The sequence below is a fragment of the Bombina bombina genome, chromosome 6 (assembly GCF_027579735.1).
Source record: "Bombina bombina isolate aBomBom1 chromosome 6, aBomBom1.pri, whole genome shotgun sequence".
Taxonomy (NCBI): Eukaryota; Metazoa; Chordata; class Amphibia; order Anura; family Bombinatoridae; genus Bombina; species Bombina bombina.
The window spans coordinates 108,165,354-108,177,947 of NC_069504.1; the positions used below are offsets into that span (position 1 = coordinate 108,165,354).

Genomic DNA, 12,594 nt, shown 5'->3' on the forward strand with positions numbered 1-12,594 from the left:
TACCTAGACGACATTCTGATACAGGCGTCGAATTTTCAAATCGCCAAGTCCCATACGGACATTGTTCTGGCATTCCTGAGGTCTCATGGGTGGAAGGTGAACAAAGGAAAGAGTTCTCTCTCCCCTCTCACAAGAGTTTCCTTCCTAGGAACTCTGATAGATTCAGTAGAAATGAAGATTTTTCTGACAGAGGTCAGGTTGTCAAAGCTTCTAACTTCCTGCCGTGATCTTTATTCCACTTCTCAGCCATCGGTGGCTCAGTGTATGGAAGTAATCGGCTTAATGGTAGCGGCAATGGACATAGTTCCGTTTGCCCGCCTACATCTCAGACCACTGCAACTTTGCATGCTCAATCAGTGGAATGGGGATTACACAGATTTGTCCCCTCTGCTAAATCTGGATCAAGAGACCAGGGATTCTCTTCTCTGGTGGCTATCTCGGGCCCATTTGTCCAGGGGAATGAGCTTCCGCAGGCCAGAATGGACTATAGTGATGACAGATGCCAGCGCAGTCTGGAACTCCCTGAAGGCTCCGGGTTCGTGGACTCAGGAGGAAGCCCTCCTTCCGATAAACATTCTGGAACTAAGAGCGATATTCAATGCTCTTCATGCTTGGTCTCAGCTAGCTGTGGTCAGATTCATCAGATTTCAGTCGGACAACATCATGACTGTAGCCTATATCAACCATCAGGGGGGTACAAGGAGCCCCCTGGCGATGTTGGAGGTTTCAAAGATAATTCTATGGGCAGAGGTTCACTCTTGCCATCTCTCAGCTATCCATATCCCAGGAGTAGAGAACTGGAAGGCGGATTTCTTAAGTCGGCAGACTTTTCATCCGGGGGAGTGGGAGCTCCATCCGGAGGTATTTGCCTAGTTGATTCAACTATGGGGCAAACCAGAACTGGATCTCATGGCGTCTCGTCAGAACGCCAAGCTTCCTCGTTACGGGTCCAGGTCCAGGGATCCCAAGGCAGCACTGATAGATGCTCTAGCAGCGCCCTGGTCCTTCAGCCTGGCTTATGTGTTTCCACCGTTTCCTCAGCTCCCTCGTCCGATTGCCAAGATCAAGCAGGAGAGAGCTTCGGTAATTTTGATAGCTCCTGCGTGGCCACGCAGGACTTGTTATGCAGATCTAGTGGACATGTCATCCTTTCCAGCATGGATTCTGGCGCTGAGGCAGGACCTTCTACTTCAAGGTCCTTTCAAACATCCAAATCTAATTTCTCTGCGTCTGACTGCTTGGAGATTGAACGCTTGATTTTATCAAAGCGTGGTTTTTCCGAGTCGGTCATTGATAACTTAATTCCGGCTCGAAAGCCTGTCACCAGGAAAATCTATCATAAGATATGGTGTAAATATCTTCATTGGTGTGAATCCAAGGGTTACTCATGGAGTAAGGTCAGGATTCCTAGAATCTTATCCTTTCTCCAAGAGGGATTGGAGAAAGGATTGTCTGCTAGTTCCTTAAAGGGACAGATTTCTGCTCTGTCTATTCTTTTGCACAAACGTCTGGCTGAGGTTCGTTCAGGCGTTTTGTCAGGCTTTAGTTAGAATTAAGCCTGTGTTTAAACCTGTTGCTCCGCCATGGAGTTTAAATTTAGTTCTTAAAGTTCTTCAAGGGGTTCCGTTTGAACCTTTGCATTCCATAGATATTAAACTTTTATCTTGGAAAGTTCTGTTTCTTGTAGCTATCTCCTCGGCTCGAAGAGTTTCAGACTTGTCTGCTTTACAGTGTGATTCCCCTTATCTGATTTTCCATGCAGATAAGGTAGTTTTGCGTACCAAACCTGGGTTTCTTCCTAAGGTAGTATCTAATAAGAACATCAATCAGGAGATTGTTGTTCCTTCATTATGTCCTAATCCTTCCTCAAAGAAGGAACGTCTTTTACACAATCTTGATGTGGTTCGTGCTTTAAAGTTTTATTTACAAGCAACAAAGGATTTTCGTCAAACATCTGCTTTGTTTGTTGTCTACTCTGGACAGAGGAGAGGCCAAAAGGCTTTGGCAACTTCTCTTTCTTTTTGGCTGAGAAGCATAATCCGCTTAGCTTATGAGACTGCTGGCCAGCAGCCTCCTGAAAGAATTACAGCTCATTCCACTAGAGTGGTGGCTTCCACATGGGCTTTTATAAATGAGGCCTCTGTTGAACAGATTTGTAATGCGGCGACTTGGTCTTCGCTTCACACTTTTTCTAATTTCTACAAATTCTATACTTTTGCTTCTTTGGAGGCTATTTTTGAGAGAAAGGTCTTACAGGCAGTGGTGCCTTCCGTTTAAGTTCCTGCCTTGTCCCTCCCTTCATGCGTGTCCTAAAGCTTTGGTATTGGTATCCCACAAGTAATGGATGAACCCGTGGACTGGATACACCTTTACAAGAGAAAACAACATTAATGCTTACCTGATAAATTTATTTCTCTTGTGGTGTATCCAGTCCACGGCCCGCTCTGTCATTTTAAGGCAGGTGTTTTTTTATTTTTTTTTAACTACAGTCCCCACTGCACCCTATAGTTTCTCCTTTTTTCTTGCTTGTCTTCGGTCGAATGACTGGGGGTGGCAGTTAGGGGAGGAGCTATATAGACAGCTCTGCTGTGGGTGTCCTCTTGCTGCTTCCTGTTGGGAAGGAGAATATCCCACAAGTAATGGGTGAACCCGTGGACTGAATACACCACAAGAGAAATAAATTTATCAGGTAAGCATAAATTTTGTTTTTTCACATTTATGAATTTTAACTACATTCATTGGTACCTAGGACACTCACTACATTGCATAAATATTGTTCAAATAAAATAATTTTAGATTTTGTTTTACCATTTGACACGTATATGCAATATAATTTATTTATTCTAATAGGCACTAGTTTACATATTATATATTATTACAAAATGAATTTAACATGTATATTCATTAATAATGTATCATTATTATATTTTTTATATGAACTCATCACCATTGAATTATCACTATTTAATCACTAATAAACACCCCCCCTTTTCACCAAAATACACAATATCACCTTTAAAACTCTACAGTGTTTTTTTGCTTTTACAATCACCGTGGACTACCGTATTTTAACTTCATATAATAGATGATCATACAATTGTAGCACAAATGAAACAAAATCCAATGAGATGTGTATAATCTAATGATGCTCCTGTTTCAATGTGGCATTTGAAATATCAATAAATCCCCTTATAGAGCACAGAAGCATTTGCAGCACTAATCCACCTTAAATAAGCTGAGCTGTACGATTACGAACCATCTAAAAGGCCATTGGCTAATCCATTTTATTGACAGGACTATTACCCAACTCAAAGTAGACTAAGGCAGAACTTCCGGTTTCACACCAGTATATATGCCCAAACAAGCAGCGGTCTGCCGCCTTTGATAAAACCCAGAGGGGCGAAACACGTCGGGGGATGTTGGGAGCATATGGGGGCTCAGTTTTTTAACTAAGAGGGATAGTATTAGAATCATATGTTACTTAGACTGATAATGCATGCGAGTCATTCACTAATAGATTGCTATTTTGCTAACTGCTCACACCGGCTCACAATATGGTGAATATTAGAACCTTATTACAGTGATATAATATGGATTTGATGTAGATGGACACACATTATATAGTGACTAATTTATGTAATACTCAATGGTTATCCACAGGGAGAGTGGAATAGTTATTTAAAACATTTCAAGAGTGAATAAGGGAATATGAATAACTGGTGCAGCTCTATTTTCAATATTTATAGATCTTGCCTCACATAGGCAACTTGCCATATTGTAGATATCAATATTATTTAATGTTGCATATCTATACAATACATATTTACGGAATAGCCAGCTCTACACGTGTATAATCACACATATTTGTGAATCAGACACTGGTGTATAATAACAATATAGAACAGAGTGATTATATTAAAGTGGATATAGGGATAATCCTCAATAGGAGTGAATAGGCTACACAAATACATTCATTGAATGCTCTAAAGCAGTGCTCCCCAACCTTTTTATCGCCGCGGACCGGTAAATGTTTGATAATTTTTCCGTGGCCCGCTTGTTTTGATTTAATAATTACTGTGAAATATATATATAAATCACAAAAGATGACTGTGCCCCCTTTCAATACAGAGATGCCAGCGTGCCCCTTTCAATGCAGAGATGCCAGCGTGCCCCTTTCAATGCAGAGATGCCAGCGTGCCCCTTTTAATGCAGAGATGCCAGCGTGCCCCTTTTAATACAGAGATGCCAGCGTGCCCCTTTTAATACAGAGATGCCAGCGTGCCCCTTTTAATACAGAGATGCCAGCGTGCCCCTTTTAATACAGAGATGCCAGCGTGCCCTTTAATACAGAGATGCCAGCGTGCCCCTTTTAATACAGAGATGCCAGCGTGCCCCTTTCAACGCAGAGATGCCAGCGTGCCCCTTTCAACGCAGAGATGCCAGCGTGCCCCTTTCAACACAGAGATGGCAGCGTGCCCCTTTCAATACAGAGATGCCCCAGCATTCCCCCTTTCAATACAGAGATGCCCTAGCATTCCCCCTTTCAATACAGAGATGCCCTAGCATTCCCCCTTTCAATACAGAGATCATCGCGCCATGTGCTGAGTCTCCTCAATAGCAGAGAACCCCCGCCCCCCCCTCCGTGCACTTATGCCTGAAACCGCACAAACACATTCGACCCAGGAGTTGTTGACCTAAATAAGTGCAATAGGCCTGGGTGAATGAGAGGGCATTCTAATAAAACCACTGCTGCTCCTCTTTCCGTTTGATAGTGCTGAGTCCCCCCCCCCCCTCCGTGCACTTACCTCACGGCAGCTTCTCTTCAGTCCCCGCGTCTCCGACCTAGAGTCCTCAGTCCTCCCGTGGCACCTCCTCCTCGGCCAATGGCGTGAGGTTTGCCTTTCGGCCAATCAGGAAGCGGGAGGACCCGCTCCCTGATTGGCCAGGAGGAGCATCAGTGTAACAATAGCGAATTTTCATTCGCTATTGTCACACAATGGGCGGGCTTGGGAGGGCGCAATGCTTTGCGCCTCGTCCGCCCGCCACAGTGAAATGATTTGAAGTTCCTCGGGCGGCCCGGTGCCGATTGATCCACGGACCGGCACCGGTCCGCGGCCCGGGGTTTGGGGAACACTGCTCTAAAGAATACTGTTGACTGGTATAGCTCTGATACAAATATTTAATTTGTATCTATAGCTGACTCTCACTGGCAATTTGCCAGAATAAGTACATCAATACTTCTCAATGTGGCATATCCAATAAATACAAAATTGCTATAATTATCAGCCTCACATGTGTATAAGCATAACATAAACTTAAACCTTTGACCAGATTGTTATAAAATTGAAAATCACCTATACACAAATATGGGACCAGAGAATATTATTCTTATAGGCAATTGATTCATTTAGATAATATTTTGGAGAGAGAGAGAGACCCAGTTTAACCCTTTGTACTCCATATCAACTTAGCCACTACTAAGCACTATTTCTCTAACAGCCACTGATACCATTATAATTTATTGTTTAGCCTTAACTGAGCATGCACAATTCTTACCAGTAGCATTTGGTCATGTCAGCCATGTAACTTTTTGATTGAATCTCATCCTAATCCCTCCAATATTAACTTTATTTCCCATTTTTAATATCATAATCAATAAAGGTTATGTTTTATTACCTCTAGTTTAATTCTGCCTAATTTAGTCTGGGCACAGAGTGCTAATATTGCATGCTTTGGTGAAAAGTTCTCTCTTTGTTTTTGAAAAGGCCTGAGTCTCTGAAAACTGTAGCCAGCTGTGAGTGCTTTTGACTTATATATCCATTTTTTTTAATAGAAAAGGGTTACATGGTTATATAAACTGAGTGGCGATTGTTTCTATGCTGTGGATTGCTATGCTTTCGATTTTAACAGTAAGGCTTGCAGTAAATGTACTTATTAAGATGTCTGTGCTGGTTCCCATTTGTTTTCTTTGTAATATTTTTAGCTGTCCAGAAAACGTTTGAGATTTTTATGCTATCTTTCAGGGTTCTGCACCAGAAATTGATCCCTCTGACAATTCAAGTTTTGGATGGGAGAGTAAAATCAAAGCGTGGATGGACCACTATGAAGAAGCAAGTAACAACCAATACAGTGAGGGTGTTCAAAGAGAGGCACAAAGGATAGCTTTGAGACTGAATTGTGACCATGACAAAAAGGAGCAACTCGTTAAGTCAAACTTTAGCACCAGCAATCTGATCTTCAAACCACCAGTCGAAGTGAGTATTGCACATCTTTTAGGATTTTTATTTCCTTTTTACCTCTATTAGTTCACCAAGATCTTGGTGCTTAAGAAATTAGAAGTGCATTTTAGAGAATAGAGATAATTAACAGTGTAAAATGTGTGTTAATCTTGTATATTCATATTCTCTTTAATGTTAAGTATAACTGCAGATAAAGAAAAAGATAATGGTATCTCATAACCAGTGGGTTAATAGGAAGCTGCCACAAACTTTAAAAGAACTTCTCCTTTCTTTCGTAAGATGAGGATAGTCCATAGGTGCCCATAACATGTTGGATATAATTCCCGACACCAGGTGGAGGTCAAGAACCCTCACAAGAGCTTTCAATCCCTCCATCTTACACTCCAAGGTGAGAGGTTGAGTGGGGTGCTCTGCAATTAAAGGGATAGGAAAGTCAAACTTAAATTTGTATGATTCAGATAGAGCATGTAATTTTAAGACACTTTTAAATTAACTTCTATTTTCAAATGTGCTTTGTTCTCTTGGTATCCCTTGTTGAAAATGAATATACACATATCATACACTAGTGGGAACTTTGTCTCTTGTGATTGACTCAGCTAGCTGCCAGTAGCAATGCTGCTCCTTCAGCAAAGGATTACAAAAGAATGAAGCATATTTGATAATAGAAGTAAATTGTAATATTATTTAAAATAATATGCTCTATCTGAATCATGAAAGAACATTTTTGGTTTTCCTGTCCTTTTAAGTGTCATGCCCGAGCCCAGAGTTTATACTGGAGCCTCCGGTCTCTAGCTGATTGCCTTCCCACCTGAGCCTTTAGGAGGACTCGAGCTCTGTTTGAGAGTTACTTGTTCTACTGCCTGCTCTGGCTTGCTTTTAGGCTTCACCTGCCTGTCCGCTGCAGGCAGTTACTCAGTCAACACCCTATAAAAGTTGCTTACTTTGTTTGCCCGTGTATAGGACTGTATACCTGGGTATGCTACTGCCATTCCTGTTTCTGCTGTTCTTTGTGTACGACCCCTGCCTGTTTCCTGGACTCTGCCTTTGAATTCTGATTTGGTTCTGTTGTTGCCTGCAAAGATTCTGGCCTTTTGGCCTGGACATTGTTTACTCCTTTGGATCCTGATTTGGCAGTGTATTTAGCTTGCACACTATTGACCGCCTGAACTAACCTTGAATTTCTTGCCCTCTGGATTTGTCACGTCCTGATCTCAGGGTCCTTTCCTGGGCTGACTTTACTACTCCCCTGACATTATACACGGGCCACTAACATGGACCCTGACAAAGTGATCAAAGCTATAACTCATCAAGGCCAACTACTGGGGCTCACTCAGCATACTCTAAACGCAAAATTGGATCAGTTAGCAGAAATTATGCCAACACTGTGATGTCACAAAAAAGCCTGTCAACCTGCTACAACGCTGTTGCTTTGCCCAGCCTCACCAGTAGCTATTGCTCGTGAACCGAAGTTACCACTACCTGAAAAATTTGATGTGACTTCTAATGACTGTAGTGGGTTTCCTTATCAGTGCCGCATTAATTTTTTAAATAACCCTTAAATGTTTCTGTCCTCTAAACCCCCGGTCACATTCATCATGTCTTTGCTGAAAGGAAAGGCCCTGTTGTGGGATTCACCCCTACTAGAAAAGGAATACCAAATCCTTAAGGATGCTAAAGTTTTTCAAACAGATCATCCCTTCTCCAAATGTCATACTGTTATATGGTTGATAGTGGACCTCTTCTCAAAGATGGCTCACTTTATTCCACTAAAGTCACTACCATCATCTAAAAAACTGGCTACTCTATTCATCTCTCAAGTTGTACGCCTACATGGTTTGCCTTGTGTCTGACAGAGGAACACAGTTTATATCCAAATTCTGAAGAGCTGTTTGCTGAAACCTAGGGGTATCTATTTCCCTTCTGCCTACAACCAGCAAACTAATGGTCAGACTGAAAGAGTTAACCAGGACCTGGGAGCTTATATAAGAAATTATGTTAGAGAATCCCAAGATGACAATGACTGGCTAAAAGTACTACCCCTTGCCGAATATGCTCATAACTCCCTATATCACTCAGCTCACCATACTTCTCTATTCCATGCAGCCTTCAGATACCAACCCCGAAACTTTCCCCTGAATACCAATGTCTCTGGGTTTCCATAAGCAGACCAGAGAACCTACTACCTGCAATGTCACTGAAAAAAAATACGTCTGTTGCTACGGTTCTCTACTAATCATTACCAAATGTTTGCTAATCCCAAGAGGCGGATGGCCCCCCAACATTTCGTCCTTGTGATTTAGTTTGGCTTTCAACAAAACATCTAAAACTAAAACCACGTTCCTTCAAACTTGGACCTAAGTATGTTGGCTCCTTTTCAGTTCTTCGTCGGGTCAACTCAGTGGCATATCATCTCCAATTTCCAAAAAGCCTCCGCATACACCAAGTTTTTCACATCTCACTGCTTTAAGCCAGTTATCTTTAGCCATTTTTCCAAATCGGTAAACCATTGTTTCTTAAACGCAGTCCTCACGTACCCCCAACAGGCCAGGTTTTCATTATAGCTGAACCAGTGCACAGGTGAAGTAATCAGCTGATGGGTGAGAGCAGGTTAGTAACCACAGTGTTACTGATCAGCGTATTACTTCACCTGTGCACTGGTTCAGCTATAATGAAAACCTGGCCTGTTGGAGGCACTTAAGGACCGTGGTTGTGAAACACTGACCTAAACCAGTCTGGGTTGATGGGGTCCCAGAGTATGAAATCGACCAAATCCTTAACTCTTGCTGGCAGTGTTGACAGTTGTGTATTACTTGGTGGACAGGAGGTGGTACCCAGTAACGGAAGGGTCCTGGGTGGCTACTCAGGATCTATATGCCCCACAACTTGTCCGGGCTTTCCACAAAAAATATCCAGCTTGACCCAAATAGCCCGGAAGTAATCTGTGTAGCGGGTGATGTAATGGCTGTGCCCAGAGTTGATCCTGAGACCTCCGATCTCTAGCCGGTTGCTTTCACTCCTGAGCCACTGGAGGACTCGGGCTTTGTTTGAGAATCACTGACTTATTCTGGCTTGCTTTTTGGCTCCACCTGCCTGCCATCTGCAGTCAGTTACTCAATCAACACACTATAAAAGCTGCTTCCTGTGTTTGCCCATGTTTTTGACTGTATTCCTGGGTGTGCTACATCTATTTCTGTTTTTGCTTTTCTCTGTGTAAACCATTGTTTCTTAAATGCAGTCCTCACACAGCCTGTTTCCTGTACTCAGCCTTTGGATTCTGATTTGGTTCTGTTGCTTCCCGCAAGATTCTGACTTTTGTCCTGGGCATTGTTTACTCATTTGGATCTTGATTTGTTTCTGTATTTAGCTTGCACAGTATTGACATTTGGCCTGAACTAACCTTGATTTTTTTTTTCCCTTGCCCTATGGATTTGTAACTTTCCAACCCCAGGGTCTTTTCCTGGACTGACTTTACTGCTCCTTTGACATCAAGATTGTATTTTATAATTTATTGGGAGCTCAGACCTGACTTGAGACCCTGTACCCCTCTTTCAGTTTCACTCAAATAAGATTAACAAGGCATGAGTGTAATAGGGGAAAAGGAATACCTGTTATGGCATGTCAGTACTCTCTCTCATTGGAAAATCTCTGCCATGACTGCCCTTTTGCGTTGTAGGGACCCTGTCCCTCAGCCTCCACTAAAAGGGGTTACAGGTATATCCGCTGCAATATTTTTATTGGCACTGGATGGGCTCTCTACTGCATCAGCATACTGTGAGGGAGAAAGACCTCAGCAAGCTGGTAAGATCAGTGGATGGGTTTCTGCAGTCAAGGTAAGTGACTCAGACACTCTATAAAGCCCAAGTACTATCACTGGTACTCTATTCCATAGGTACTACATAGTTTGGGGGTTTCCAGCCATTTCACTTGGATTGTTTAACGCCTACCATTTAGGAATTTAAGCTCCAGATTTTCCCACATGTGGCGCTTATGTTTTTTACTTCAAAAAATGATTTTACCTAATTTTTTTCAAAATTTGTTATGGTCTCTTTAACCCCTTAAGGACAAGGCCATTTTTCAATTTCTTTCCCTAAAGGAACAGGGCTATTTTTACATTTCTGCAGTGTTTGTGTTTAGCTGTAATTTTCCTCTTACTCGTTTACTTTACCCACACATATTATATACCGTTTTTCTCGCCATTAAATGGACTTTCTAAAGATACCATTATTTTCATCATATCTTATAATTTACTATAATTTTTTTTTATAAAATATGAGGAAAAAATGGAAAAACACACACTTTTTCTAACTTTGACCCCCAAAATCTGTTACACATCTACAACCACCAAAAAACACCCATGCTAAATAGTTTCTAAATTTTGTCCTGAGTTTAGAAATACCCAATGTTTACATGTTCTTTGCTTTTTTTGCAAGTTATAGGGCAAAAAGTACAAGTAGCACTTTGCTATTTCCAAACCACTTTTTTTCAATATTAGCGCTAGTTACATTGGGACACTGATATCTTTCAGGAATCCCTGAATATCCCTTGACATGTATATATTTTTTTTAGAAGACATCCCAAAGTATTGATCTAGGCCCATTTTGGTATATTTCATGCCACCATTTCACCGTCAAATGAGATCAAATAAAAAAAATAAAAAATTCACAAATTTTTTCACAAAATTTAGGTTTCTCACTGAAATTATTTGCAAACAACTTGTGCAATTATGGCATAAATGGTTGTAAACGCTTCTCTGGGATCCCCTTTGTTCAGAAATAGCAGACATATAGGGCTTTGGCTTTGCTTTTTGGTAATTAGAAGGCCGCTAAATGCCACTGCGCACCACACGTGTATTATGCCCAGCAGTGAAGGGGTTAATTAGGGAGCTTCTAGGGTTAATTTTAGCTTTAGTGTAGTGTAGTAGACAACCCCAAGTATTGATCTAGGCCCATCTTGGTATATTTCATGCCACCATTTCATGGCCAAATGCGATCAAATGGGAAAAAAAAAGTTACATTTTTCACAATTTTAGGTTTCTCACTGAAATTATTTACAAACAGCTTGTGCAATTATGGCACAAATGGTTGTAAAAGCTTCTCTGGGATCCCCTTTGTTCAGAAATAGCAGACATATATGACTTTGGCGTTGCTTCTTGGTAATTAGAAGGCCGCTAAATGCAGCTGCGCACCACACGTGTATTATGCCCAGCAGTGAATGGGTTAATAAGGGAGCTTGTAGGGTTAATTTTAGCTTTAGTGAAGTGTAGTAGACAACCCAAAGTATTGATCTAGGCCCATTTTGGTATGCCACCATTTCTCGCCAAATGCGATCAAATAAAAAAAGTTCACTTTTTTCACAAACTTTTTCACAAACTTTAGGTTTCTCACTGAAATTATTTACAAACAGCTTGTGCAATTATGGCACAAATGGTTGTAAATGCTTCTCTGGGATCCCCTTTGTTCAGAAATAGCAGACCTATATGGCTTTGGCGTTGCTTTTTGGTAATTAGAAGGCCGCTTAATACCGCTGCGCATCACACGTGTATTATGTCTAGCAGTGAAGGGGTTAATTAGGGAGCTTGCAGGGTTAATTTTAGCTTTAATGTAGAGATCAGCCTCCCACCTGACACATCACACCCCCTGATCCCTCCCAAACAGCTCTCTTCCCTCCCCCACCCCACAATTGTCCCTGCCATCTTAAGTACTGGCAGAAAGTCTGCCAGTACTAAAATAAAATTGTTTTTTATAAAAAAATTTTTTACATATGTTGATGTGTAGGATCCCCCCTTAGGCCCCAACCTCCCTGATCCCTCCCCAAACAGCTCTTTAACCCTCCCCCTCTACCTTATTGGTAGCCATCTTGGGTACTGGCAGCTGTTTGCCAGTACCCAGTTTACTAAAAAAAAAATGCTTTTTTTTTAAATTTTATTCAATATTTCTGTAGTGTAGCTTCCCACCCCTCCCTTAGATGCTTTTTTAAATTAAATTTTACCCACTTTTAATAAAAACATTTTCTGTAGTGTAGCTGTTCCCAACCGCTTCCACTCCGCGCGCGCCCCAAGCTATCCCGCCCACGATCCCGCCCCCCTCGACGTCATAGGTCATAGATGGCCGCCCACCCTGCTCCCACTGCAGCTCCCACCCACCAATGATACCGGCCATCGATGTCCGGTGCAGAGAGGGCCACAGAGTTTCCTTCATTTCTACATTTATATTGGTTAATAGGTTTTTTTAAGGGCTCTTCCTTGTATTATTTTAATACAATTGTTCACTACATTGTGCAATAAAACTGTACTTCAATATATACTCAGTTTTGCTTAAAGGGCCAGTAAACCTAGAAAATAATGTTACATCATTCT

At 41.6% G+C, this 12,594-nt stretch overlaps 1 protein-coding gene across 5 annotated transcripts in view; it reads left to right on the forward strand.

Moving 5' to 3' along the window:
- The window catches only part of KMT2E (lysine methyltransferase 2E (inactive)), a 464,054-nt gene that overhangs the window by 42,370 nt on the left and 409,090 nt on the right, over positions 1-12,594 (forward strand). For all 5 annotated transcript variants that reach the window (XM_053716547.1, XM_053716548.1, XM_053716550.1 and 2 more), the window contains one exon: positions 6,024-6,254. In XM_053716547.1, coding sequence (XP_053572522.1) covers positions 6,024-6,254 — 231 coding nt within the window. The remainder of the gene's footprint in view (positions 1-6,023; positions 6,255-12,594) is intronic.